General features: G+C 56.7%; 1 protein-coding gene across 1 annotated transcript in view; it reads right to left on the reverse strand.

Moving 5' to 3' along the window:
- Nucleotides 1-27,934, reverse strand: part of LOC137364330 (dynein axonemal heavy chain 6-like) — a 1,069,890-nt gene that overhangs the window by 566,106 nt on the left and 475,850 nt on the right. Inside the window, exon 14 of the mRNA XM_068027612.1 lies at nt 26,922-27,053. Coding sequence (XP_067883713.1) covers nt 26,922-27,053 — 132 coding nt within the window. The remainder of the gene's footprint in view (nt 1-26,921; nt 27,054-27,934) is intronic.

Below are 27,934 nucleotides of genomic sequence, written 5' to 3' on the forward strand. Positions count from 1 at the left end.
CACAGACCCTCCTGTCCTGGACCTACACAGACCTCCTGTCCTGGACCTACACAGACCCTCCTGTCCTGGACTCACACAGACACTCCTGTCCTGACTCACACAGACACTCCTGTCCTGGACTCACACAGACCCTCCTGTACTGGACTCACACAGACCCTCCTGTCCTAGACTCACACAGACCCTCCTGTCCTGGACTCACACAGACCCTCCTGTCCTGACTCACACAGACACTCCTGTCCTGGACTCACAGACCCTCCTATCCTGGAGTCACACAGACCCTCCTGTACTGGACTCACACAAACCCTCCTGTCCTGACTCACACAGACACTCCTGTCCTGGACTCACAGACCCTCCTGTCCTGGACTCACACAGACACTCCTGTCCTAGACTCACACATACCCTCCTGTCCTGGACTCACACAGACCCTCCTGTACTGGACTCACACAGACCCTCCTGTACTGGACTCACACAGACCCTCCTGTCCTGGACTCACACAAACCCTCCTGTCCTGGACTCACACAGACCCTCCTGTACTGGACTCACACAGACCCTCCTGTACTGGACTCACACAGACCCTCCTGTCCTGACTCACACAGACCCTCCTGTCCTGACTCACACAGACCCTTCTGTCCTGGACTCACAGAGATCCTCCTGTCCTGGACTCACACAGATCCTCCTGTCCTGGACTCACACAGACACTCCTGTCGTGGACTCACACAGACACTCCTGTCCTGACTCACACAAACCCTCCTGTCCTGGACTCACACAGACCCTCCTGTCCTGGACTCACACAGACACTCCTGTCCTGGACTCACACAGACCCTCCTGTCCTGGACTCACACAGACCCTCCTGTCCTGACTCACACAGACACTCCTGTCCTGGACTCACAGACCCTCCTGTCCTGGACTCACACAAACCCTCCTGTCCTGGACTCACACAGACCTTCCTGTACTGGACTCACACAAACCCTCCTGTCCTGACTCACACAGACACTCCTGTCCTGGACTCACAGACCCTCCTGTCCTGGACTCACACAGACACTCCTTTCCTAGACTCACACAAACCCTCCTGTCCTGGACTCACACAGACCCTCCTGTACTGGACTCACACAGACCCTCCTGTACTGGACTCACACAGACCCTCCTGTCCTGGACTCACACAAACCCTCCTGTCCTGGACTCACACAGACCCTCCTGTACTGGACTCACACAGACCCTCCTGTACTGGACTCACACAGACCCTCCTGTCCTGACTCACACAGACCCTCCTGTCCTGACTCACACAGACCCTCCTGTCCTGGACTCACAGAGATCCTCCTGTCCTGGACTCACACAGATCCTCCTGTCCTGGACTCACACAGAAACTCCTGTCCTGGACTCACACAGACACTCCTGTCCTGACTCACACAAACCCTCCTGTCCTGGACTCACACAGACCCTCCTGTCCTGGACTCACACAGACACTCCTGTCCTGGACTCACACAAACCCTCCTGTCCTGGACTCACACAGACACTCCTGTCCTGACTCACACAGACCCTCCTGTCCAGGACTCACACAAACCCTCCTGTCCTGACTCACACAGACCCTCCTGTCCTGGACTCACACAGACCCTCCTGTCCTGGACCTACACAGACCTCCTGTCCTGGACTCACACAAACCCTCCTGTCCTGGACCTACACAGACCCTCCTGTCCTGGACTCACACAGACACTCCTGTCCTGACTCACACAGACCCTCCTGTCCTGGACTCACACAGACCCTCCTGTACTGGACTCACACAGACACTCCTGTACTGGACTCACACAGACCCTCCTGTACTGGACTCACACAGACCCTCCTGTCCTAGACTCACACAAACCCTCCTGTACTGGACTCACACAAACCCTCCTGTACTGGACACACACAGACCCTCCTGTCCTGGACACACACAGACCCTCCTGTCCTAGACTCACACAAACCCTCCTGTACTGGACTCACACAAACCCTCCTGTCCTGGACTCACACAAACCCTCCTGTACTGGACTCACACAGACACTCCTGTCCTGGACTCACACAGAAACTCCTGTACTGGACTCACACAGACCCTCCTGTACTGGACTCACACAGACCCTCCTGTCCTGGACACACACAGACCCTCCTGTCCTAGACTCACACAAACCCTCCTGTACTGGACTCACACAAACCCTCCTGTACTGGACACACACAGACCCTCCTGTCCTGGACACACACAGACCCTCCTGTCCTGGACTCACACAGACCCTCCTGTACTGGACTCACACAAACCCTCCTGTACTGGACTCACACAAACCCTCCTGTACTGGACTCACACAGACCCTCCTGTCCTGGACTCACACAAACCCTCCTGTACTGGACACACACAGACACTCCTGTACTGGACTCACACAGACACTCCTGTCCTGGACTCACACAAACCCTCCTGTCCTGGACTCACACAAACCCTCCTGTCCTGGACTCACACAGACCTCCTGTCCTGGACTCACACAGACCCTCCTGTCCTGGACTCACACAAACCCTCCGGTCCTGGACTCACACAGACCCTCCTGTACTGGACTCACAGACCCTCCTGTCCTGGACTCACACAGACCCTCCTGTACTGGACTCACACAGACACTCCTGTCCTGGACACTCAGAGACCCTCCTGTCCTGGACTCACACAGACCCTCCTGTACTGACTCACACAGACACTCCTGTCCTGGACACTCAGAGACCCTCCTGTCCTGGACACTCACAGACCCTCCTGTCCTGGACTCACACAGACACTCCTGTCCTGGACCTACACAGACCTCCTGTCCTGCACTCACACAAACCCTCCTGTCCTGGACTCACACAAACCCTCCTGTACTGGACTCACACAGACCCTCCTGTCTTGGACTCACACAGACACTCCTGTCCTGGACCTACACAGACCTCCTGTCCTGCACTCACACAAACCCTCCTGTCCTGGACTCACACAAACCCTCCTGTACTGGACTCACACAGACCCTCCTGTCCTGGACTCACACAAACCCTCCTGGACTGGACTCACACAGACCCTCCTGTACTGGACTCACACAGACCCTCCTGTACTGGACCTACACAGACCTCCTGTCCTGGACTCACACAGACCCTCCTGTCCTGGACTCACACAGACCCTCCTGTCCTGGACTCACAGACCCTCCTGTCCTGGACTCACACAGACCCTCCTGTACTGGACTCACACAGACACTCCTGTCCTGGACACTCAGAGACCCTCCTGTCCTGGACACTCACAGACCCTCCTGTCCTGGAATCACACAGACCCTCCTGTACTGGACTCACACAGACCCTCCTGTACTGACTCACACAGAAACTTCTGTCCTGGACACTCAGAGACCCTCCTGTCCTGGACTCACACAGACACTCCTGTCCTGGACCTACACAGACCTCCTGTCCTGCACTCACACAAACCCTCCTGTCCTGGACTCACACAAACCCTCCTGTACTGGACTCACACAGACCCTCCTGTCCTGGACTCACACAGACACTCCTGTCCTGGACCTACACAGACCTCCTGTCCTGCACTCACACAAACCCTCCTGTCCTGGACTCACACAAACCCTCCTGTACTGGACTCACACAGACCCTCCTGTCCTGGACTCACACAAACCCTCCTGTACTGGACTCACACAGACCCTCCTGTACTGGACTCACACAGACCCTCCTGTACTGGACCTACACAGACCTCCTGTCCTGGACTCACACAGACCCTCCTGTCCTGGACTCACACAGACCCTCCTGTCCTGGACTCACACAGACCCTCCTGTACTGGACTCACACAGACCATCCTGTCCTGGACTCACACAGACCCTCCTGTACTGGACTCACACAGACACTCCTGTCCTGGACTCACACAAACCCTCCTGTACTGGACTCACACAGACCCTCTTGTACTGGACTCACACAGACACTCCTGTCCTGGACTCACACAAACCCTCCTGTCCTGGACTCACACAAACCCTCCTGTCCTGGACTCACACAAACCCTCCTGTACTGGACTCACACAGACCCTCCTGTCCTGGACCTACACAGACCTCCTGTCCTGGACCTACACAGACCCTCCTGTCCTGGACTCACACAGACACTCCTGTCCTGACTCACACAGACACTCCTGTCCTGGACTCACACAGACCCTCCTGTACTGGACTCACACAGACCCTCCTGTCCTAGACTCACACAGACCCTCCTGTCCTGGACTCACACAGACCCTCCTGTCCTGACTCACACAGACACTCCTGTCCTGGACTCACAGACCCTCCTATCCTGGAGTCACACAGACCCTCCTGTACTGGACTCACACAAACCCTCCTGTCCTGACTCACACAGACACTCCTGTCCTGGACTCACAGACCCTCCTGTCCTGGACTCACACAGACACTCCTCTCCTAGACTCACACATACCCTCCTGTCCTGGACTCACACAGACCCTCCTGTACTGGACTCACACAGACCCTCCTGTACTGGACTCACACAGACCCTCCTGTCCTGGACTCACACAAACCCTCCTGTCCTGGACTCACACAGACCCTCCTGTACTGGACTCACACAGACCCTCCTGTACTGGACTCACACAGACCCTCCTGTCCTGACTCACACAGACCCTCCTGTCCTGACTCACACAGACCCTTCTGTCCTGGACTCACAGAGATCCTCCTGTCCTGGACTCACACAGATCCTCCTGTCCTGGACTCACACAGACACTCCTGTCGTGGACTCACACAGACACTCCTGTCCTGACTCACACAAACCCTCCTGTCCTGGACTCACACAGACCCTCCTGTCCTGGACTCACACAGACACTCCTGTCCTGGACTCACACAGACCCTCCTGTCCTGGACTCACACAGACCCTCCTGTCCTGACTCACACAGACACTCCTGTCCTGGACTCACAGACCCTCCTGTCCTGGACTCACACAAACCCTCCTGTCCTGGACTCACACAAACCCTCCTGTACTGGACTCACACAGACCCTCCTGTCCTGGACCTACACAGACCTCCTGTCCTGGACCTACACAGACCCTCCTGTCCTGGACTCACACAGACACTCCTGTCCTGGACTCACACAAACCCTCCTGTACTGGACTCACACAGACCCTCTTGTACTGGACTCACACAGACACTCCTGTCCTGGACTCACACAAACCCTCCTGTCCTGGACTCACACAAACCCTCCTGTCCTGGACTCACACAAACCCTCCTGTACTGGACTCACACAGACCCTCCTGTCCTGGACCTACACAGACCTCCTGTCCTGGACCTACACAGACCCTCCTGTCCTGGACTCACACAGACACTCCTGTCCTGACTCACACAGACACTCCTGTCCTGGACTCACACAGACCCTCCTGTACTGGACTCACACAGACCCTCCTGTCCTAGACTCACACAGACCCTCCTGTCCTGGACTCACACAGACCCTCCTGTCCTGACTCACACAGACACTCCTGTCCTGGACTCACAGACCCTCCTATCCTGGAGTCACACAGACCCTCCTGTACTGGACTCACACAAACCCTCCTGTCCTGACTCACACAGACACTCCTGTCCTGGACTCACAGACCCTCCTGTCCTGGACTCACACAGACACTCCTGTCCTAGACTCACACATACCCTCCTGTCCTGGACTCACACAGACCCTCCTGTACTGGACTCACACAGACCCTCCTGTACTGGACTCACACAGACCCTCCTGTCCTGGACTCACACAAACCCTCCTGTCCTGGACTCACACAGACCCTCCTGTACTGGACTCACACAGACCCTCCTGTACTGGACTCACACAGACCCTCCTGTCCTGACTCACACAGACCCTCCTGTCCTGACTCACACAGACCCTTCTGTCCTGGACTCACAGAGATCCTCCTGTCCTGGACTCACACAGATCCTCCTGTCCTGGACTCACACAGACACTCCTGTCGTGGACTCACACAGACACTCCTGTCCTGACTCACACAAACCCTCCTGTCCTGGACTCACACAGACCCTCCTGTCCTGGACTCACACAGACACTCCTGTCCTGGACTCACACAGACCCTCCTGTCCTGGACTCACACAGACCCTCCTGTCCTGACTCACACAGACACTCCTGTCCTGGACTCACAGACCCTCCTGTCCTGGACTCACACAAACCCTCCTGTCCTGGACTCACACAGACCTTCCTGTACTGGACTCACACAAACCCTCCTGTCCTGACTCACACAGACACTCCTGTCCTGGACTCACAGACCCTCCTGTCCTGGACTCACACAGACACTCCTTTCCTAGACTCACACAAACCCTCCTGTCCTGGACTCACACAGACCCTCCTGTACTGGACTCACACAGACCCTCCTGTACTGGACTCACACAGACCCTCCTGTCCTGGACTCACACAAACCCTCCTGTCCTGGACTCACACAGACCCTCCTGTACTGGACTCACACAGACCCTCCTGTACTGGACTCACACAGACCCTCCTGTCCTGACTCACACAGACCCTCCTGTCCTGACTCACACAGACCCTCCTGTCCTGGACTCACAGAGATCCTCCTGTCCTGGACTCACACAGATCCTCCTGTCCTGGACTCACACAGAAACTCCTGTCCTGGACTCACACAGACACTCCTGTCCTGACTCACACAAACCCTCCTGTCCTGGACTCACACAGACCCTCCTGTCCTGGACTCACACAGACACTCCTGTCCTGGACTCACACAAACCCTCCTGTCCTGGACTCACACAGACACTCCTGTCCTGACTCACACAGACCCTCCTGTCCAGGACTCACACAAACCCTCCTGTCCTGACTCACACAGACCCTCCTGTCCTGGACTCACACAGACCCTCCTGTCCTGGACCTACACAGACCTCCTGTCCTGGACTCACACAAACCCTCCTGTCCTGGACCTACACAGACCCTCCTGTCCTGGACTCACACAGACACTCCTGTCCTGACTCACACAGACCCTCCTGTCCTGGACTCACACAGACCCTCCTGTACTGGACTCACACAGACACTCCTGTACTGGACTCACACAGACCCTCCTGTACTGGACTCACACAGACCCTCCTGTCCTAGACTCACACAAACCCTCCTGTACTGGACTCACACAAACCCTCCTGTACTGGACACACACAGACCCTCCTGTCCTGGACACACACAGACCCTCCTGTCCTAGACTCACACAAACCCTCCTGTACTGGACTCACACAAACCCTCCTGTCCTGGACTCACACAAACCCTCCTGTACTGGACTCACACAGACACTCCTGTCCTGGACTCACACAGAAACTCCTGTACTGGACTCACACAGACCCTCCTGTACTGGACTCACACAGACCCTCCTGTCCTGGACACACACAGACCCTCCTGTCCTAGACTCACACAAACCCTCCTGTACTGGACTCACACAAACCCTCCTGTACTGGACACACACAGACCCTCCTGTCCTGGACACACACAGACCCTCCTGTCCTGGACTCACACAGACCCTCCTGTACTGGACTCACACAAACCCTCCTGTACTGGACTCACACAAACCCTCCTGTACTGGACTCACACAGACCCTCCTGTCCTGGACTCACACAAACCCTCCTGTACTGGACACACACAGACACTCCTGTACTGGACTCACACAGACACTCCTGTCCTGGACTCACACAAACCCTCCTGTACTGGACTCACACAAACCCTCCTGTACTGGACTCACACAAACCCTCCTGTACTGGACACACACAGACCCTCCTGTACTGGACTCACACAAACCCTCCTGTACTGGACTCACACAAACCCTCCTGTACTGGACACACACAGACACTCCTGTACTGGACTCACACAAACCCTCCTGTACTGGACACACACAAACCCTCCTGTACGGGACTCACACAAACCCTCCCGTACTGGACACACACAGACCCTCCTGTCCTGGACTCACACAGACCCTCCTGTACTGGACTCACACAAACCCTCCTGTACTGGACTCACACAGACACTCCTGTCCTGGACTCACACAGACACTCCTGTCCTGGACTCACACAAACCCTCCTGTCCTGGACTCACACAGACACTCCTGTCCTGGACTCACACAGACCTCCTGTCCTGGACTCACACATACCCTCCTGTACTGGAATCACACAGACCCTCCTGTCCTGGACTCACACAGACACTCCTGTCCTGACTCACACAGACCCTCCTGTCCTGGACTCACACAAACCCTCCTCTCCTGGACTCACACAGACACTCCTGTCCTGACTCACACAGACGCTCCTGTCCTGGACTCACACAGACACTCCTGTCCTGACTCACACAGACCCTCCTGTCCTGGACTCACACAAACCCTCCTGTCCTGGACTCACACAAACCCTCCTGTCCTGGACTCACACAAACCCTCCTGTCCTGGACTCACACAGACCTCCTGTCCTGGACTCACACAGACCCTCCTGTCCTGGACTCACACAAACCCTCCGGTCCTGGACTCACACAGACCCTCCTGTACTGGACTCACAGACCCTCCTGTCCTGGACTCACACAGACCCTCCTGTACTGGACTCACACAGACACTCCTGTCCTGGACACTCAGAGACCCTCCTGTCCTGGACTCACACAGACCCTCCTGTACTGACTCACACAGACACTCCTGTCCTGGACACTCAGAGACCCTCCTGTCCTGGACACTCACAGACCCTCCTGTCCTGGACTCACACAGACACTCCTGTCCTGGACCTACACAGACCTCCTGTCCTGCACTCACACAAACCCTCCTGTCCTGGACTCACACAAACCCTCCTGTACTGGACTCACACAGACCCTCCTGTCTTGGACTCACACAGACACTCCTGTCCTGGACCTACACAGACCTCCTGTCCTGCACTCACACAAACCCTCCTGTCCTGGACTCACACAAACCCTCCTGTACTGGACTCACACAGACCCTCCTGTCCTGGACTCACACAAACCCTCCTGGACTGGACTCACACAGACCCTCCTGTACTGGACTCACACAGACCCTCCTGTACTGGACCTACACAGACCTCCTGTCCTGGACTCACACAGACCCTCCTGTCCTGGACTCACACAGACCCTCCTGTCCTGGACTCACAGACCCTCCTGTCCTGGACTCACACAGACCCTCCTGTACTGGACTCACACAGACACTCCTGTCCTGGACACTCAGAGACCCTCCTGTCCTGGACACTCACAGACCCTCCTGTCCTGGAATCACACAGACCCTCCTGTACTGGACTCACACAGACCCTCCTGTACTGACTCACACAGAAACTTCTGTCCTGGACACTCAGAGACCCTCCTGTCCTGGACTCACACAGACACTCCTGTCCTGGACCTACACAGACCTCCTGTCCTGCACTCACACAAACCCTCCTGTCCTGGACTCACACAAACCCTCCTGTACTGGACTCACACAGACCCTCCTGTCCTGGACTCACACAGACACTCCTGTCCTGGACCTACACAGACCTCCTGTCCTGCACTCACACAAACCCTCCTGTCCTGGACTCACACAAACCCTCCTGTACTGGACTCACACAGACCCTCCTGTCCTGGACTCACACAAACCCTCCTGTACTGGACTCACACAGACCCTCCTGTACTGGACTCACACAGACCCTCCTGTACTGGACCTACACAGACCTCCTGTCCTGGACTCACACAGACCCTCCTGTCCTGGACTCACACAGACCCTCCTGTCCTGGACTCACACAGACCCTCCTGTACTGGACTCACACAGACCATCCTGTCCTGGACTCACACAGACCCTCCTGTACTGGACTCACACAGACACTCCTGTCCTGGACTCACACAAACCCTCCTGTACTGGACTCACACAGACCCTCTTGTACTGGACTCACACAGACACTCCTGTCCTGGACTCACACAAACCCTCCTGTCCTGGACTCACACAAACCCTCCTGTCCTGGACTCACACAAACCCTCCTGTACTGGACTCACACAGACCCTCCTGTCCTGGACCTACACAGACCTCCTGTCCTGGACCTACACAGACCCTCCTGTCCTGGACTCACACAGACACTCCTGTCCTGACTCACACAGACACTCCTGTCCTGGACTCACACAGACCCTCCTGTACTGGACTCACACAGACCCTCCTGTCCTAGACTCACACAGACCCTCCTGTCCTGGACTCACACAGACCCTCCTGTCCTGACTCACACAGACACTCCTGTCCTGGACTCACAGACCCTCCTATCCTGGAGTCACACAGACCCTCCTGTACTGGACTCACACAAACCCTCCTGTCCTGACTCACACAGACACTCCTGTCCTGGACTCACAGACCCTCCTGTCCTGGACTCACACAGACACTCCTGTCCTAGACTCACACATACCCTCCTGTCCTGGACTCACACAGACCCTCCTGTACTGGACTCACACAGACCCTCCTGTACTGGACTCACACAGACCCTCCTGTCCTGGACTCACACAAACCCTCCTGTCCTGGACTCACACAGACCCTCCTGTACTGGACTCACACAGACCCTCCTGTACTGGACTCACACAGACCCTCCTGTCCTGACTCACACAGACCCTCCTGTCCTGACTCACACAGACCCTTCTGTCCTGGACTCACAGAGATCCTCCTGTCCTGGACTCACACAGATCCTCCTGTCCTGGACTCACACAGACACTCCTGTCGTGGACTCACACAGACACTCCTGTCCTGACTCACACAAACCCTCCTGTCCTGGACTCACACAGACCCTCCTGTCCTGGACTCACACAGACACTCCTGTCCTGGACTCACACAGACCCTCCTGTCCTGGACTCACACAGACCCTCCTGTCCTGACTCACACAGACACTCCTGTCCTGGACTCACAGACCCTCCTGTCCTGGACTCACACAAACCCTCCTGTCCTGGACTCACACAGACCCTCCTGTACTGGACTCACACAAACCCTCCTGTCCTGACTCACACAGACACTCCTGTCCTGGACTCACAGACCCTCCTGTCCTGGACTCACACAGACACTCCTTTCCTAGACTCACACAAACCCTCCTGTCCTGGACTCACACAGACCCTCCTGTACTGGACTCACACAGACCCTCCTGTACTGGACTCACACAGACCCTCCTGTCCTGGACTCACACAAACCCTCCTGTCCTGGACTCACACAGACCCTCCTGTACTGGACTCACACAGACCCTCCTGTACTGGACTCACACAGACCCTCCTGTCCTGACTCACACAGACCCTCCTGTCCTGACTCACACAGACCCTCCTGTCCTGGACTCACAGAGATCCTCCTGTCCTGGACTCACACAGATCCTCCTGTCCTGGACTCACACAGACACTCCTGTCCTGGACTCACACAGACACTCCTGTCCTGACTCACACAAACCCTCCTGTCCTGGACTCACACAGACCCTCCTGTCCTGGACTCACACAGACACTCCTGTCCTGGACTCACACAAACCCTCCTGTCCTGGACTCACACAGACACTCCTGTCCTGACTCACACAGACCCTCCTGTCCAGGACTCACACAAACCCTCCTGTCCTGACTCACACAGACCCTCCTGTCCTGGACTCACACAGACCCTCCTGTCCTGGACCTACACAGACCTCCTGTCCTGGACTCACACAAACCCTCCTGTCCTGGACCTACACAGACCCTCCTGTCCTGGACTCACACAGACACTCCTGTCCTGACTCACACAGACCCTCCTGTCCTGGACTCACACAGACCCTCCTGTACTGGACTCACACAGACACTCCTGTCCTGACTCACACAGACCCTCCTGTCCTGGACTCACACAGACCCTCCTGTCCTGGACCTACACAGACCTCCTGTCCTGGACTCACACAAACCCTCCTGTCCTGGACCTACACAGACCCTCCTGTCCTGGACTCACACAGACACTCCTGTCCTGACTCACACAGACCCTCCTGTCCTGGACTCACACAGACCCTCCTGTACTGGACTCACACAGACACTCCTGTCCTGACTCACACAGACCCTCCTGTCCTGGACTCACACAGACCCTCCTGTCCTGGACCTACACAGACCTCCTGTCCTGGACTCACACAAACCCTCCTGTCCTGGACTCACACAGACCCTCCTGTCCTGGACTCACAGACCCTCCTGTCCTGGACTCACACAGACACTCCTGTCCTGGACTCACACAGACCTCCTGTCCTGACTCACACAGACCCTCCTGTCCTGGACTCACACAGACACTCCTGTCCTGGACTCACACAAACCCTCCTGTCCTGGACTCACACAAACCCTCCTGTACTGGACTCACACAGACACTCCTGTCCTGGACTCACACAGACCTCCTGTCCTGACTCACACAGACCCTCCTGTCCTGGACCTACACAGACCTCCTGTCCTGGACTCACACAGACCCTCCTGTCCTGGACTCACACAGACACTCCTGTCCTGGACTCACACAGACCCTCCTGTCCTGGACTCACACAGACCCTCCTGTCCTGGACCTACACAGACCTCCTGTCCTGGAATCACACAAACCCTCCTGTCCTGGACTCACACAGACCCTCCTGTCCTGGACTCACAGACCCTCCTGTCCTGGACTCACACAGACCCTCCTGTCCTGGACTCACACAGACACTCCTGTCCTGGACTCACACAAACCCTCCTGTCCTGGACTCACACAGACACTCCTGTCCTGACTCACACAGACCCTCCTGTCCTGGACTCACACAAACCCTCCTGTCCTGACTCACACAGACCCTCCTGTCCTGGACCTACACAGACCTCCTGTCCTGGACTCACACAGACCCTCCTGTCCGGGACACACACAGACCTCCTGTCCTGGACACTCACAGACCCTCCTGTCCTGGACACACACAGACCCTCCTGTCCTGACTCACACAGACCCTCCTGTCCTGGACTCACACAGACCCTCCTGTCCTGGACACTCAGAGACCCTCCTGTCCTGGACAATCACAGACCATCCTGTCCTGGAATCACACAGACCCTCCTGTCCTGGACACACACAGACCTTCCTGTCCTGGACTCACACAGACCCTCCTGTCCTGGACACTCACAGACCCTCCTGTCCTGGACACTTACAGACCCTCCTGTCCTGGAATCACACAGACCCTCCTGTCCTGGACTCACACAGACCCTCCTGTCCTGGACACTTACAGACCCTCCTGTCCTGGAATCACACAGACCATCCTGTCCTGGACTCACACAGACCCTCCTGTCCTGGACACTCACAGACCCTCCTGTCCTGGACACTTACAGACCCTCCTGTCCTGGACACTTACAGACCCTCCTGTCCTGGACACTCACAGACCCTCCTGTCCTGGACACTTACAGACCCTCCTGTCCTGGAATCACACAGACCCACCTGTCCTGGACACTCACAGACCCTCCTGTCCTGGACACTCACAGACCCTCCTGTCCTGGACACTTACAGACCCTCCTGTCCTGGACTCACACAGACCCTCCTGTCCTGGACTCACACAGATCCTCCTGTCCTGGACTCACACAGACCCTCCTGTCCTGGACTCACAGACCTTCCTGTCCAGGACTCACACAGACCTTCCTGTCCTGGACTCACAGACCTTCCTGTCCTGGACTCACACAGACCCTCCTGTCCTGGACTCACACAGATCCTCCTGTCCTGCACTCACACAGACCCTCCTGTCCTGGACTCACACAGATCCTCCTGTCCAGGACTCACACAGACCTTCCTGTCCTGGACTCACAGACCTTCCTGTCCTGGACACACACAGACCCTCCTGTCCTGGACTCACACAGATCCTCCTGTCCTGGACTCACACAGACCCTCCTGTCCTGGACTCACAGACCTTCCTGTCCAGGACTCACACAGACCTTCCTGTCCTGGACTCACAGACCTTCCTGTCCTGGACTCACACAGATCCTCCTGTCCTGGACACACACAGATCCTCCTGTCCTGGACACACACAAACCTTCCTCTCCAGGACTCACACAGACCCTCCTGTCCAGGACTCACACAGACCCTCCTGTCCTGGACTCACACAGACACTCCTGTCCTGGACTTACAGACCCTCCTGTCCTGGACTCACACAAACCCTCCTGTCCTGGACTCACACAAACCCTCCTGTACTGGACTCACACAGACCCTCCTGTCCTGGACTCACACAAACCCTCCTGTCCTGGACTCACACAAACCCTCCTGTACTGGACTCACACAGACACTCCTGTCCTGACTCACACAGACCTCCTGTCCTGACTCACAGAGACCCTCCTGTCCTGGACTCACACAGACACTCCTGTCCTGGACTCACACAAACCCTCCTGTCCTGGACTCACACAAACCCTCCTGTACTGGACTCACACAGACACTCCTGTCCTGGACTCACACAGACCTCCTGTCCTGACTCACACAGACCCTCCTGTCCTGGACTCACACAGACACTCCTGTCCTGGACTCACAGACCCTCCTGTCCTGGACCTACACAGACCTCCTGTCCTGGACTCACACAGACCCTCCTGTCCTGGACTCACACAGACACTCCTGTCCTGGACTCACACAGACCCTCCTGTACTGGACTCACACAGACATTCCTGTCCTGGACTCACACAGACACTCCTGTCCTGACTCACACAAACCCTCCTGTCCTGGACTCACACAGACCCTCCTGTCCTGGACTCACACAGACACTCCTGTCCTGGACTCACACAGACACTCCTGTCCTGGACTCACACAAACCCTCCTGTCCTGGACTCACACAGACACTCCTGTCCTGACTCACACAGACCCTCCTGTCCTGGACTCACACAGACCCTCCTGTCCTGGACCTACACAGACCTCCTGTCCTAGACTCACACAAACCCTCCTGTCCTGGACTCACACAGATCCTCCTGTCCTGGACACACACAGACCCTCCTGTCCTGGACTCACACAGATCCTCCTGTCCTGCACTCACACAGACCCTCCTGTCCTGGACTCACACAGATCCTCCTGTCCAGGACTCACACAGACCTTCCTGTCCTGGACTCACAGACCTTCCTGTCCTGGACACACACAGACCCTCCTGTCCTGGACTTACAGACCTTCCTATCCAGGACTCACACAGACCTTCCTGTCCTGGACTCACAGACCCTCCTGTCCTGGACTCACACAAACCCTCCTGTCCTGGACTCACACAAACCCTCCTGTACTGGACTCACACAGACCCTCCTGTCCTGGACTCACACAAACCCTCCTGTCCTGGACTCACACAAACCCTCCTGTACTGGACTCACACAGACACTCCTGTCCTGACTCACACAGACCTCCTGTCCTGACTCACACAGACCCTCCTGTCCTGGACTCACACAGACACTCCTGTCCTGGACTCACACAAACCCTCCTGTCCTGGACTCACACAAACCCTCCTGTACTGGACTCACACAGACACTCCTGTCCTGGACTCACACAGACCTCCTGTCCTGACTCACACAGACCCTCCTGTCCTGGACTCACACAGACACTCCTGTCCTGGACTCACAGACCCTCCTGTCCTGGACCTACACAGACCTCCTGTCCTGGACTCACACAGACCCTCCTGTCCTGGACTCACACAGACACTCCTGTCCTGGACTCACACAGACCCTCCTGTACTGGACTCACACAGACATTCCTGTCCTGGACTCACACAGACACTCCTGTCCTGACTCACACAAACCCTCCTGTCCTGGACTCACACAGACCCTCCTGTCCTGGACTCACACAGACACTCCTGTCCTGGACTCACACAGACACTCCTGTCCTGGACTCACACAAACCCTCCTGTCCTGGACTCACACAGACACTCCTGTCCTGACTCACACAGACCCTCCTGTCCTGGACTCACACAGACCCTCCTGTCCTGGACCTACACAGACCTCCTGTCCTGGACTCACACAAACCCTCCTGTCCTGGACTCACACAGACCCTCCTGTCCTGGACTCACAGACCGTCCTGTCCTGGACTCACACAGACCCTCCTGTCCTGGACTCACACAGACACTCCTGTCCTGGACTCACACAAACCCTCCTGTCCTGGAGTCACACAAACCCTCCTGGACTGGACTCACACAGACACTCCTGTCCTGGACTCACGCAGACCTCCTGTCCTGGACTCACACAGACACTCCTGTCCTGGACTCACACAAACCCTCCTGTCCTGGAGTCACACAAACCCTCCTGTACTGGACTCACACAGACACTCCTGTCCTGGACTCACACAAACCCTCCTGTCCTGGAGTCACACAAACCCTCCTGTCCTGGACTCACACAGACACTCCTGTCCTGGACTCACACAAACCCTCCTGTCCTGGAGTCACACAAACCCTCCTGTACTGGACTCACACAGACACTCCTGTCCTGACTCACACAGACCCTCCTGTCCTGGACTCACACAAACACTCCTGTCCTGGACTCACAGACCCTCCTGTCCTGGACCTACACAGACCTCCTGTCCTGGACTCACACAGACCCTCCTGTCCTGGACTCACACAGACATTCCTGTCCTGGACTCACACAGACCCTCCTGTACTGGACTCACACAGACACTCCTGTCCTGGACTCACACAGACCTCCTGTCCTGACTCACACAGACCCTCCTGTCCTGGACTCACACAGACACTCCTGTCCTGGACTCACAGACCCTCCTGTCCTGGACCGACACAGACCTCCTGTCCTGGACTCACACAGACCCTCCTGTACTGGACTCACACAGACACTCCTGTCCTGGACACACACAGACCCTCCTGTCCTGGACTCACACAGATCCTCCTGTCCTGGACACACACAGATCCTCCTGTCCTGACTCACACAGATCCTCCTGTCCTGGACACACACAGACCCTCCTGTCCTGACTCACACAGACCCTCCTGTCCTGGACTCACACAGATCCTCCTGTCCTGGACTCACACAGATCCTCCTGTCCTGACTCACACAGATCCTCCTGTCCTGGACACACACAGACCCTCCTGTCCTGACTCACACAGACCCTGCTGTCCTGGTCTCACACAGATCCTCCTGTCCTGACTCACACAGATCCTCCTGTCCTGACTCACACAGATCCTCCTGTCCTGGACACACACAGACCCTCCTGTCCTGGACTCACACAGACCCTCCTGTCCTGGACTCACACAGACCCTCCTGTCCTGGACACTTACAGATCCTCCTGTCCTGGACTCACACAGACCCTCCTGTCATGACTCACACAGATCCTCCTGTCCTGGACACACACAGATCCTCCTGTCCTGGACACACACAGACCCTCCTGTCCTGACTCACACAGACCCTCCTGTCCTGGACTCACACAGGCCCTCCTGTCCTGACTCACACAGACCCTCCTGTCCTGGACTCACACAGACCCTCCTGTCCTGGACTCACACAGACCCTCCTGTCCGGGACACACACAGACCTCCTGTCCTGGACACTCACAGACCCTCCTGTCCTGGACACACACAGACCCTCCTGTCCGGGACACACACAGACCTCCTGTCCTGGACACTCACAGACCCTCCTGTCCTGGACACACACAGACCCTCCTGACCTGACTCACACAGACCCTCCTGTCCTGGACTCACACAGACCCTCCTGTCCTGGACACTCAGAGACCCTCCTGTCCTGGACACTCACAGACCATCCTGTCCTGGAATCACACAGACCCTCCTGTCCTGGACACACACAGACCCTCCTGTACTGGACTCACACAGACCCTCCTGTCCTGGACACTCACAGACCCTCCTGTCCTGGACACTTACAGACCCTCCTGTCCTGGAATCACACAGACCCTCCTGTCCTGGACTCACACAGACCCTACTGTCCTGGACACTTACAGACCCTCCTGTCCTGGAATCACACAGACCCTCCTGTCCTGGACTCACACAGACCCTCCTGTCCTGGACACTTACAGACCCTCCTGTCCTGGACACTTACAGACCCTCCTGTCCTGGAATCACACAGACCCACCTGTCCTGGACACTCACAGACCCTCCTGTCCTGGACACTTACAGACCCTCCTGTCCTGGACTCACACAGACCCTCCTGTCCTGGACTCACACAGATCCTCCTGTCCTGGACTCACACAGACCCTCCTGTCCTGGAGTCACAGACCTTCCTGTCCAGGACTCACACAGACCTTCCTGTCCTGGACTCACAGACCTTCCTGTCCTGGACTCACACAGACCCTCCTGTCCTGGACTCACACAGATCCTCCTGTCCTGGACACACACAGACCCTCCTGTCCTGGACTCACACAGCTCCTCCTGTCCTGCACTCACACAGACCCTCCTGTCCTGGACTCACAGACCTTCCTGTCCAGGACTCACAGACCTTCCTGTCCTGAACTCACACAGACCCTCCTGTCCTGGACTCACACAGATCCTCCTGTCCAGGACTCACACAGACCTTCCTGTCCTGGACTCACAGACCTTCCTGTCCTGGACTCACACAGACCTTCCTGTCCTGGACTCACAGACCCTCCTGTCCTGGACTCACACAGATCCTCCTGTCCTGGACTCACACAGACCCTCCTGTCCTGGACTCACAGACCTTCCTGTCCAGGACTCACACAGACCTTCCTGTCCTGGACTCACAGACCCTCCTGTCCTGGACTCACACAGATCCTCCTGTCCAGGACTCACACAGACCTTCCTGTCCTGGACTCACAGACCCTCCTGTCCTGGACTCACACAGATCCTCCTGTCCTGGACTCACACAGACCCTCCTGTCCTGGACTCACAGACCTTCCTGTCCAGGACTCACACAGACCTTCCTGTCCTGGACTCACAGACCTTCCTGTCCTGGACTCACACAGATCCTCCTGTCCTGGACACACACAGATCCTCCTGTCCTGGACACACACAAACCTTCCTCTCCAGGACTCACACAGACCCTCCTGTCCAGGACTCACACAGACCCTCCTGTCCTGGACTCACACAGACCCTCCTGTCCTGGACTTACAGACCTTCCTTTCCAGGACTCACACAGACCTTCCTGTCCTGGACTCACAGACCCTCCTGTCCTGGACTTACAGACCTTCCTGTCCAGGACTCACACAGACCTTCCTGTCCTGGACTCACACAGACCCTCCTGTCCTGGACTTACAGACCTTCCTATCCAGGACTCACACAGACCTTCCTGTCCTGGACTCACAGACCCTCCTGTCCTGGACTTACAGACCTTCCCGTCCAGGACTCACACAGACCTTCCTGTCCAGGACTCACACAGACCTTCCTGTCCTGGACTCACACAGACCCTCCTGTCCTGGACTCACAGACCCTCCTGTCCTGGACACACACAGACCCTCCTGTCCTGGACTCACACAGATCCTCCTGTCCTGGACACACACAGACCCTCCTGTCCTGGACTCACACAGATCCTCCTGTCCTGGAGTCACACAGACCCTCCTGTCCTGGACTCACAGACCTTCCTGTTTAGGACTCACAGACCTTCCTGTCCTGGACTCACACAGACCCTCCTGTCCTGGACTCACACAGATCCTCCTGTCCAGGACTCACACAGACCTTCCTGTCCTGGACTCACAGACCTTCCTGTCCTGGACTCACACAGACCCTCCTGTCCTGGACTCACACAGATCCTCCTGTCCTGGACTCACACAGACCCTCCTGTCCTGGACTCACAGACCTTCCTGCCCAGGACTCACACAGACCTTCCTGTCCTGGACTCACAGACCTTCCTGTCCTGGACTCACACATGATCCTCCTGTCCTGGACACACACAGATCCTCCTGTCCTGGACACACACAAACCTTCCTCTCCTGGACTCACACAGACCCTCCTGTCCAGGACTCACACAGACCCTCCTGTCCTGGACTCACACAGACCCTCCTGTCCTGGACTTACAGACCTTCCTGTCCAGGACTCACACAGACCTTCCTGTCCTGGACTCACAGACCTTCCTGTCCTGGACTCACGCAGACCTTCCTGTCCTGGACTCACACAGACCCTCCTGTCCTGGACTTACAGACATTCCTGTCCAGGACTCACACAGACCTTCCTGTCCTGGACTCACAGACCCTCCTGTCCTGGACTTACAGACCTTCCTGTCCAGGACTCACACAGACCTTCCTGTCCTGGACTCACACAGATCCTCCTGTCCTGGACTTACAGACCTTCCTGTCCAGGACTCACAGAGACCTTCCTGTCCAGGACTCACAGACCTTCCTGTCCTGGACTCACACAGACCCTCCTGTCCTGGACTCACAGACCCTCCTGTCCTGGACACACACAGACCCTCCTGTCCTGGACTCACACAGATCCTCCTGTCCTGGACACACACAGACCTTCCTGTCCTGGAATCACACACAGACCCTCCTGTCCTGGACTCACAGACCCTCCTGTCCTGGACACACACAGACCCTCCTGTCCTGGACTCACAGACCCTCCTGTCCTGGACACACACAGACCCTCCTGTCCTGGACTCACACAGATCCTCCTGTCCAGGACTCACACAGACCCTCCTGTCCTGGACTTACAGACCTTCCTGTCCAGGACTCACACAGACCTTCCTGTCCAGGACTCACACAGACCTTCCTGTCCTGGACTCACACAGACCCTCCTGTCCTGGACTCACAGACCCTCCTGTCCTGGACACACACAGACCCTCCTGTCCTGGACTCACACAGATCCTCCTGTCCTGGACACACACAGACCTTCCTGTCCTGGAATCACACACAGACCCTCCTGTCCTGGACTCACAGACCCTCCTGTCCTGGACACACACAGACCCTCCTGTCCTGGACTCACAGACCCTCCTGTCCTGGACACACACAGACCCTCCTGTCCTGGACTCACACAGATCCTCCTGTCCAGGACTCACACAGACCCTCCTGTCCTGGACTCACACAGACATCCTGTCCTGGCCTCACACAGACCCTCCTGTCCTGGACTCACACAGACTCTCCTGTCCTGGACTCACACAGACCCTCCTGTGCTGGACACACACAGACCCTCCTGTCCTGGACTCACACAGACCTCCTGTCCTGGACTCACACAGACCCTCATGTCCTGGACTCACACAGACCCTCCTGTCCAGGACTCACACAGACCCTCCTGTCCTGGACTCACACAGACCCTCCTGTCCTGGACTCACAGAGATCCTCCTGTCCTGGACTCACACAGATCCTCCTGTCCTGGACTCACACAGATCCTCCTGTCCTGGACTCACACAGACCCTCCTGTCCTGGACTCACACAGACCCTCCTGTCCGGGACACACACAGACCTCCTGTCCTGGACACTCACAGACCCTCCTGTCCTGGACACACACAGACCCTCCTGTCCTGACTCACACAGACCCTCCTGTCCTGGACTCACACAGACCCTCCTGTCCTGGACACTCAGAGACCCTCCTGTCCTGGACACTCACAGACCCTCCTGTCCTGGAATCAGACAGACCCTCCTGTCCTGGACACACACAGACCCTCCTGTCCTGGACTCACACAGACCCTCCTGTCCTGGACACTCACAGACCCTCCTGTCCTGGACACTTACAGACCCTCCTGTCCTGGAATCACACAGACCCTCCTGTCCTGGACTCACACAGACCCTCCTGTCCTGGACACTTACAGACCCTCCTGTCCTGGAATCACACAGACCCTCCTGTCCTGGACTCACACAGACCCTCCGGTCCTGGACACTCACAGACCCTCCTGTCCTGGACACTTACAGACCCTCCTGTCCTGGACACTTACAGACCCTCCTGTCCTGGACACTCACAGACCCTCCTGTCCTGGACACTTACAGACCCTCCTGTCCTGGAATCACACAGACCCACCTGTCCTGGACACTCACAGACCCTCCTGTCCTGGACACTCACAGACCCTCCTGTCCTGGACACTTACAGACCCTCCTGTCCTGGACTCACACAGACCCTCCTGTCCTGGACTCACACAGATCCTCCTGTCCTGGACTCACACAGACCCTCCTGTCCTGGACTCACAGACCTTCCTGTCCAGGACTCACACAGACCTTCCTGTCCTGGACTCACAGACCTTCCTGTCCTGGACTCACACAGACCCTCCTGTCCTGGACTCACACAGATCCTCCTGTCCTGGACACACACAGACCCTCCTGTCCTGGACTCACACAGATCCTCCTGTCCTGGACTCACAGACCTTCCTGTCCAGGACTCACAGACCTTCCTGTCCTGGACTCACACAGACCCTCCTGTCCTGGACTCACACAGATCCTCCTGTCCAGGACTCACAGACCTTCCTGTCCAGGACTCACACAGACCTTCCTGTCCTGGACTCACAGACCTTCCTGTCCTGGACTCACACATGATCCTCCTGTCCTGGACACACACAGATCCTCCTGTCCTGGACACACACAAACCTTCCTCTCCTGGACTCACACAGACCCTCCTGTCCAGGACTCACACAGACCCTCCTGTCCTGGACTCACACAGACCCTCCTGTCCTGGACTTACAGACCTTCCTGTCCAGGACTCACACAGACCTTCCTGTCCTGGACTCACAGACCTTCCTGTCCTGGACTCACACAGACCTTCCTGTCCTGGACCCACACAGACCCTCCTGTCCTGGGCTTACAGACATTCCTGTCCAGGACTCACACAGACCTTCCTGTCCTGGACTCACAGACCCTCCTGTCCTGGACTTACAGACCTTCCTGTCCAGGACTCACACAGACCTTCCTGTCCTGGACTCACACAGACCCTCCTGTCCTGGACTTACAGACCTTCCTGTCCAGGACTCACACAGACCTTCCTGTCCTGGACTCACAGACCCTCCTGTCCTGGACTTACAGACCTTCCTGTCCAGGACTCACACAGACCTTCCTGTCCAGGACTCACACAGACCTTCCTGTCCTGGACTCACACAGACCCTCCTGTCCTGGACTCACAGACCCTCCTGTCCTGGACACACACAGACCCTCCTGTCCTGGACTCACACAGATCCTCCTGTCCTGGACACACACAGACCTTCCTGTCCTGGAATCACACACAGACCCTCCTGTCGTGGACTCACAGACCCTCCTGTCCTGGACACACACAGACCCTCCTGTACTGGACTCACAGACCCTCCTGTCCTGGACACACACAGACCCTCCTGTCCTGGACTCACACAGATCCTCCTGTCCAGGACTCACACAGACCCTCCTGTCCTGGACTCACACAGACATCCTGTCCTGGCCTCACACAGACCCTCCTGTCCTGGACTCACACAGACCCTCCTGTCCTGGACTCACACAGACCCTCCTGTGCTGGACACACACAGACCCTCCTGTCCTGGACTCACACAGACCCTCCTGTCCAGGACTCACACAGACCCTCCTGTCCTGGACTCACACAGACCCTCCTGTCCTGGACTCACACAGATCCTCCTGTCCTGGACTCACACAGATCCTCCTGTCCTGGACTCACACAGATCCTCCTGTCCTGGACTCACACAGACCTTCCTGTCCTGGACTCACACAGACCTCCTTTCCTGGACACACACAGATCCTCCTGTCCTGGACTCACACAGACCTTCCTGTCCTGGACTCACACAGACCTCCTTTCCTGGACACACACAGATCCTCCTGTCCTGGACACACACAGACCCTCCTGACCTGGACTCACACCGACCCTCCTGTTCTGGACACACACAGACCCTCCTGATCTGGACACACACAGACCTCCTGTCCTGGACTCACACAGATTCTCCTGTCCTGGACTCACAGAGATCCTCCTGTCCTGGACTCACACAGATCCTCATGTCCTGGACTCACACAGATCCTCCTGTCCTGGACTCACACAGACCTTCCTGTCCTGGACTCACACAGACCTCCTTTCCTGGATGCACACAGATCCTCCTGTCCTGGACTCACGCAGACCTTCCTGTCCTGGACTCACACAGACCTCTTTCCTGGACACACACAGATCCTCCTGTCCTGGACACACACAGACCCTCCTGATCTGGACACACCCCGACCCTCCTGTTCTGGACACACACAGACCTCCTGTCCTGGACTCACACAGATTCTCCTGTCCTGGACACACACTGACCCTCCTGTTCTGGACACACACAGACCCTCCTGTTCTGGACACACACAGACCCTCCTATTCTGGACACTCACAGATCCTCCTGTCCTGGACGCACAGGCCCTCCTGTCCAGGCCTCACACAGACCCTCCTGTCCTGGACTCACAGACCCCCCTGTCCAGGACTCACACAGACCCTCCTGTCCTGGACTCACAGACCCTCCTGTCCAGGACTCACACAGACCTCCTGTCCTGGACTCACAGACCCTCCTGTCCAGGACTCACACAGGCCCTCCTGTCCTGGACTCACAGACCCTCCTGTCCAGGACTCACACAGACCCTCCTGTCCAGGACTCACACAGACCTCCTGTCCTGGACTCACAGACCCTCCTGTCCAGGACTCACACAGGCCCTCCTGTCCTGGACTCACAGACCCTCCTGTCCAGGACTCACACAGGCCCTCCTGTCCTGGACTCACAGACCCTCCTGTCCAGGACTCACACAGGCCCTCCTTTCCTGGACTCACAGACCCTCCTGTCCAGGACTCACACAGACCCTCCTGTCCTGGACTCACAGACCCTCCAGTCCAGGACTCACACAGACCTCCTGTCCTGGACACACACAGACCCTCCTGATCTGGACACACACAGATCCTCCTGTTCTGGACACTCACAGACCCTCCTGTCCTGGACGCACAGGCCCCCCTGTCCAGGCCTCACACAGACCCTCCTGTCCTGGACTCACACAGACCTTCCTGTCCAGGACTCACACAGGCCCTCCTGTCCTGGACTCACAGACCCTCCTGTCCAGGACTCACACAGACCTTCCTGTCCTGGACTCACACAGACCTCCTTTCCTGGACACACACAGATCCTCCTGTCCTGGACACACACAGACCCTCCTGATCTGGACACACCCCGACCCTCCTGTTCTGGACACACACAGACCTCCTGTCATGGACTCACACAGATTCTCCTGTCCTGGACACACACTGACCCTCCTGTTCTGGACACACACAGACCCTCCTGTTCTGGACACACACAGACCCTCCTGTTCTGGACACTCACAGAGCCTCCTGTCGTGGACGCACAGGCCCTCCTGTCCAGGCCTCACACAGACCCTCCTGTCCTGGACTCACCGACCCTCCTGTCCAGGACTCACACAGACCCTCCTGTCCTGGACTCACAGACCCTCCTGTCCAGGACTCACACAGACCTCCTGTCCTGGACTCACAGACCCTCCTGTCCAGGACTCACACAGGCCTTCCTGTCCTGGACTCACAGACCCTCCTGTCCAGGACTCACACAGACCTTCCTGTCCTGGACTCACACAGACCTCCTTTCCTGGACACACACAGATCCTCCTGTCCTGGACACACACAGACCCTCCTGATCTGGACACACCCCGACCCTCCTGTTCTGGACACACACAGACCTCCTGTCCTGGACTCACACAGATTCTCCTGTCCTGGACACACACTGACCCTCCTGTTCTGGACACACACAGACCCTCCTGTTCTGGACACACACAGACCCTCCTGTTCTGGACACTCACAGACCCTCCTTTCCTGGACGCACAGGCCCCCCTGTCCAGGCCTCACACAGACCCTCCTGTCCTGGACTCACAGACCCTCCTGTCCAGGACTCACACAGACCCTCCTGTCCTGGACTCACAGACCCTCCTGTCCTGGACTCACACAGACCTCCTGTCCTGGACTCACAGACCCTCCTGTCCAGGACTCACACAGGCCCTCCTGTCCTGGACTCACAGACCCTCCTGTCCAGGACTCACACAGACCCTCCTGTCCAGGACTCACACAGACCTCCTGTCCTGGACTCACAGACCCTCCTGTCCAGGACTCACACAGGCCCTCCTGTCCTGGACTCACAGACCCTCCTGTCCAGGACTCACACAGACCTCCTGTCCTGGACTCACAGACCCTCCTGTCCAGGACTCACACAGGCCCTCCTGTCCTGGACTCACAGACCCTCCTGTCCTGGACTCACAGACCCTCCTGTCCAGGACTCACACAGACCCTCCTGTCCTGGACTCACACAGACCCTCCTGTCCTGGACTCACAGTCCCTCCTGTCCTGGACTCACAGACCCTCCTGTCCAGGACTCACACAGACCCTCCTGTCCTGGACTCACAGACCCTCCTGTCCTGGACTCACAGACCCTCCTGTCCAGGACTCACACAGACCTCCTGTCCTGGACTCACAGACCCTCCTGTCCAGGACTCACACAGACCCTCCTGTCCTGGACTCACAGACCCTCCTGTCCTGGACTCACAGACCCTCCTGTCCAGGCCTCACACAGACCCTCCTGTCCTGGACTCACAGACCCTCCTGTCCTGGACTCACAGACCCTCCTGTCCTGACTCACACATACCGTCCTGTCCTGGACTCACAGACCCTCCTGTCCAGGACTCACACAGACCCTCCTGTCCTGACTCACACAGACCCTCCTGTCCAGGACTCACACAGACCCTCCTGTCCAGGACTCACACAGACCCTCCTGTCCTGGACTCACAGACCCTCCTGTCCTGACTCACACATACCCTCCTGTCCTGGACTCACAGACCCTCCTGTCCAGGATTCACACAGACCCTCCTGTCCTGACTCACACAGACCCTCCTGTCCAGGACTCACACAGACCCTCCTGTCCTGACTCACACAGACCCTCCTGTCCAGGACTCACACAGACCCTCCTGTCCTTACTCACACAGACCCTCCTGGCCTGGACTCAGGTGTACTGTATTCTCAATGTACTGTACTGTCCATCTCTCCCTTGTATAAACTCTCACTCAACTTTGGTTCCGAATATGTTCTCATCTTCTATAGGCCAAGGCGTCTCTCTGCAGCTGCAGTACAAAGCTCCCAGACAGCATGAAGGTTTGATGATGAGCTCCCAGGAGCTGCTCCCTACCTTGCGGACTTCGTGATAGTGCTCTAGGGCCAACACCCACTGGCACAGGGAGCGGCATGCAGTGGACACCATGCCCACCCTCTCAGGGTTAAAATCAGAGTGTTTCGAATAGACTTTCAACTTCAAGAAGACCTGGAAAACAGGAAGCAACATTTCAAATAAAGGCACTGCTGGTGGCACAGAGTTTATCAACACCTCTCATCCACTGATGTTCTTGATCTGCTGCAGGGATTTTTGATCTTGGAATACTGTTGGATCATCTTATCCTGCACTTTTTTATAATGAAAGCTGGGCCCCAGGACTCCATAGCCTTGGGTCTCGAAATGAAAACCTTTCTCAGTGGGTGAGGGTGACTTGGGGCTGTACCTGGATGCACCGAGTCCCAACCACAGCTTCTGGCCATGGTGAGTGGGTGGGGGGAAGCAAATAGAATTGTACAGCTCAGCAGGAGATGTGATTTGGAAAAAGTGGACTGGAAACGGCGACCTGAATGTCTCCCACTGCTCTAACGTTAATTTATCTTCAAGGAGGATAAGGAGGGTTCAGAACAAATATGTTCCCACAAAGAAAAAGGGTGGGACTTCCAAGACTAGATCCCGCTGGATGTCAAAGAGCATGCAGAGTAGGATAAGGTGACAAATGGAGGTTTATGTCAGCTACTGAGGTGTCAATGCTGCAGGAAGCCTAGAGGAGGATAGAAAATGCAGTGTGAAATTAAAACAGAAATTAGGAAAGCAGAGAAAGGGTATGAAAAAATAAGTAAAATCAAGGAAAATGCAAAGATGTTTTATAAATACATAAAAAGCAAGAGGTTGACTAAGTAAACAGTCGAGCTGATTAGAAACCAAAAAAGTAACGTGCGTGGAGAGGCGGAAGATGTGTGGCATGGTTCTTAATGAATACTTGCGCCTGTCTTCACAAAAGAGGGGGAACGATACAGATTTTGTTGTTAAGGAGGAGCAGTGTGAAATACCAGATGGGATAAACATAGTGAGAGAGGAAATATTGAGGGG

This window comes from Heterodontus francisci, unplaced genomic scaffold (assembly GCF_036365525.1).
Source record: "Heterodontus francisci isolate sHetFra1 unplaced genomic scaffold, sHetFra1.hap1 HAP1_SCAFFOLD_484, whole genome shotgun sequence".
NCBI lineage: Eukaryota > Metazoa > Chordata > Chondrichthyes > Heterodontiformes > Heterodontidae > Heterodontus > Heterodontus francisci.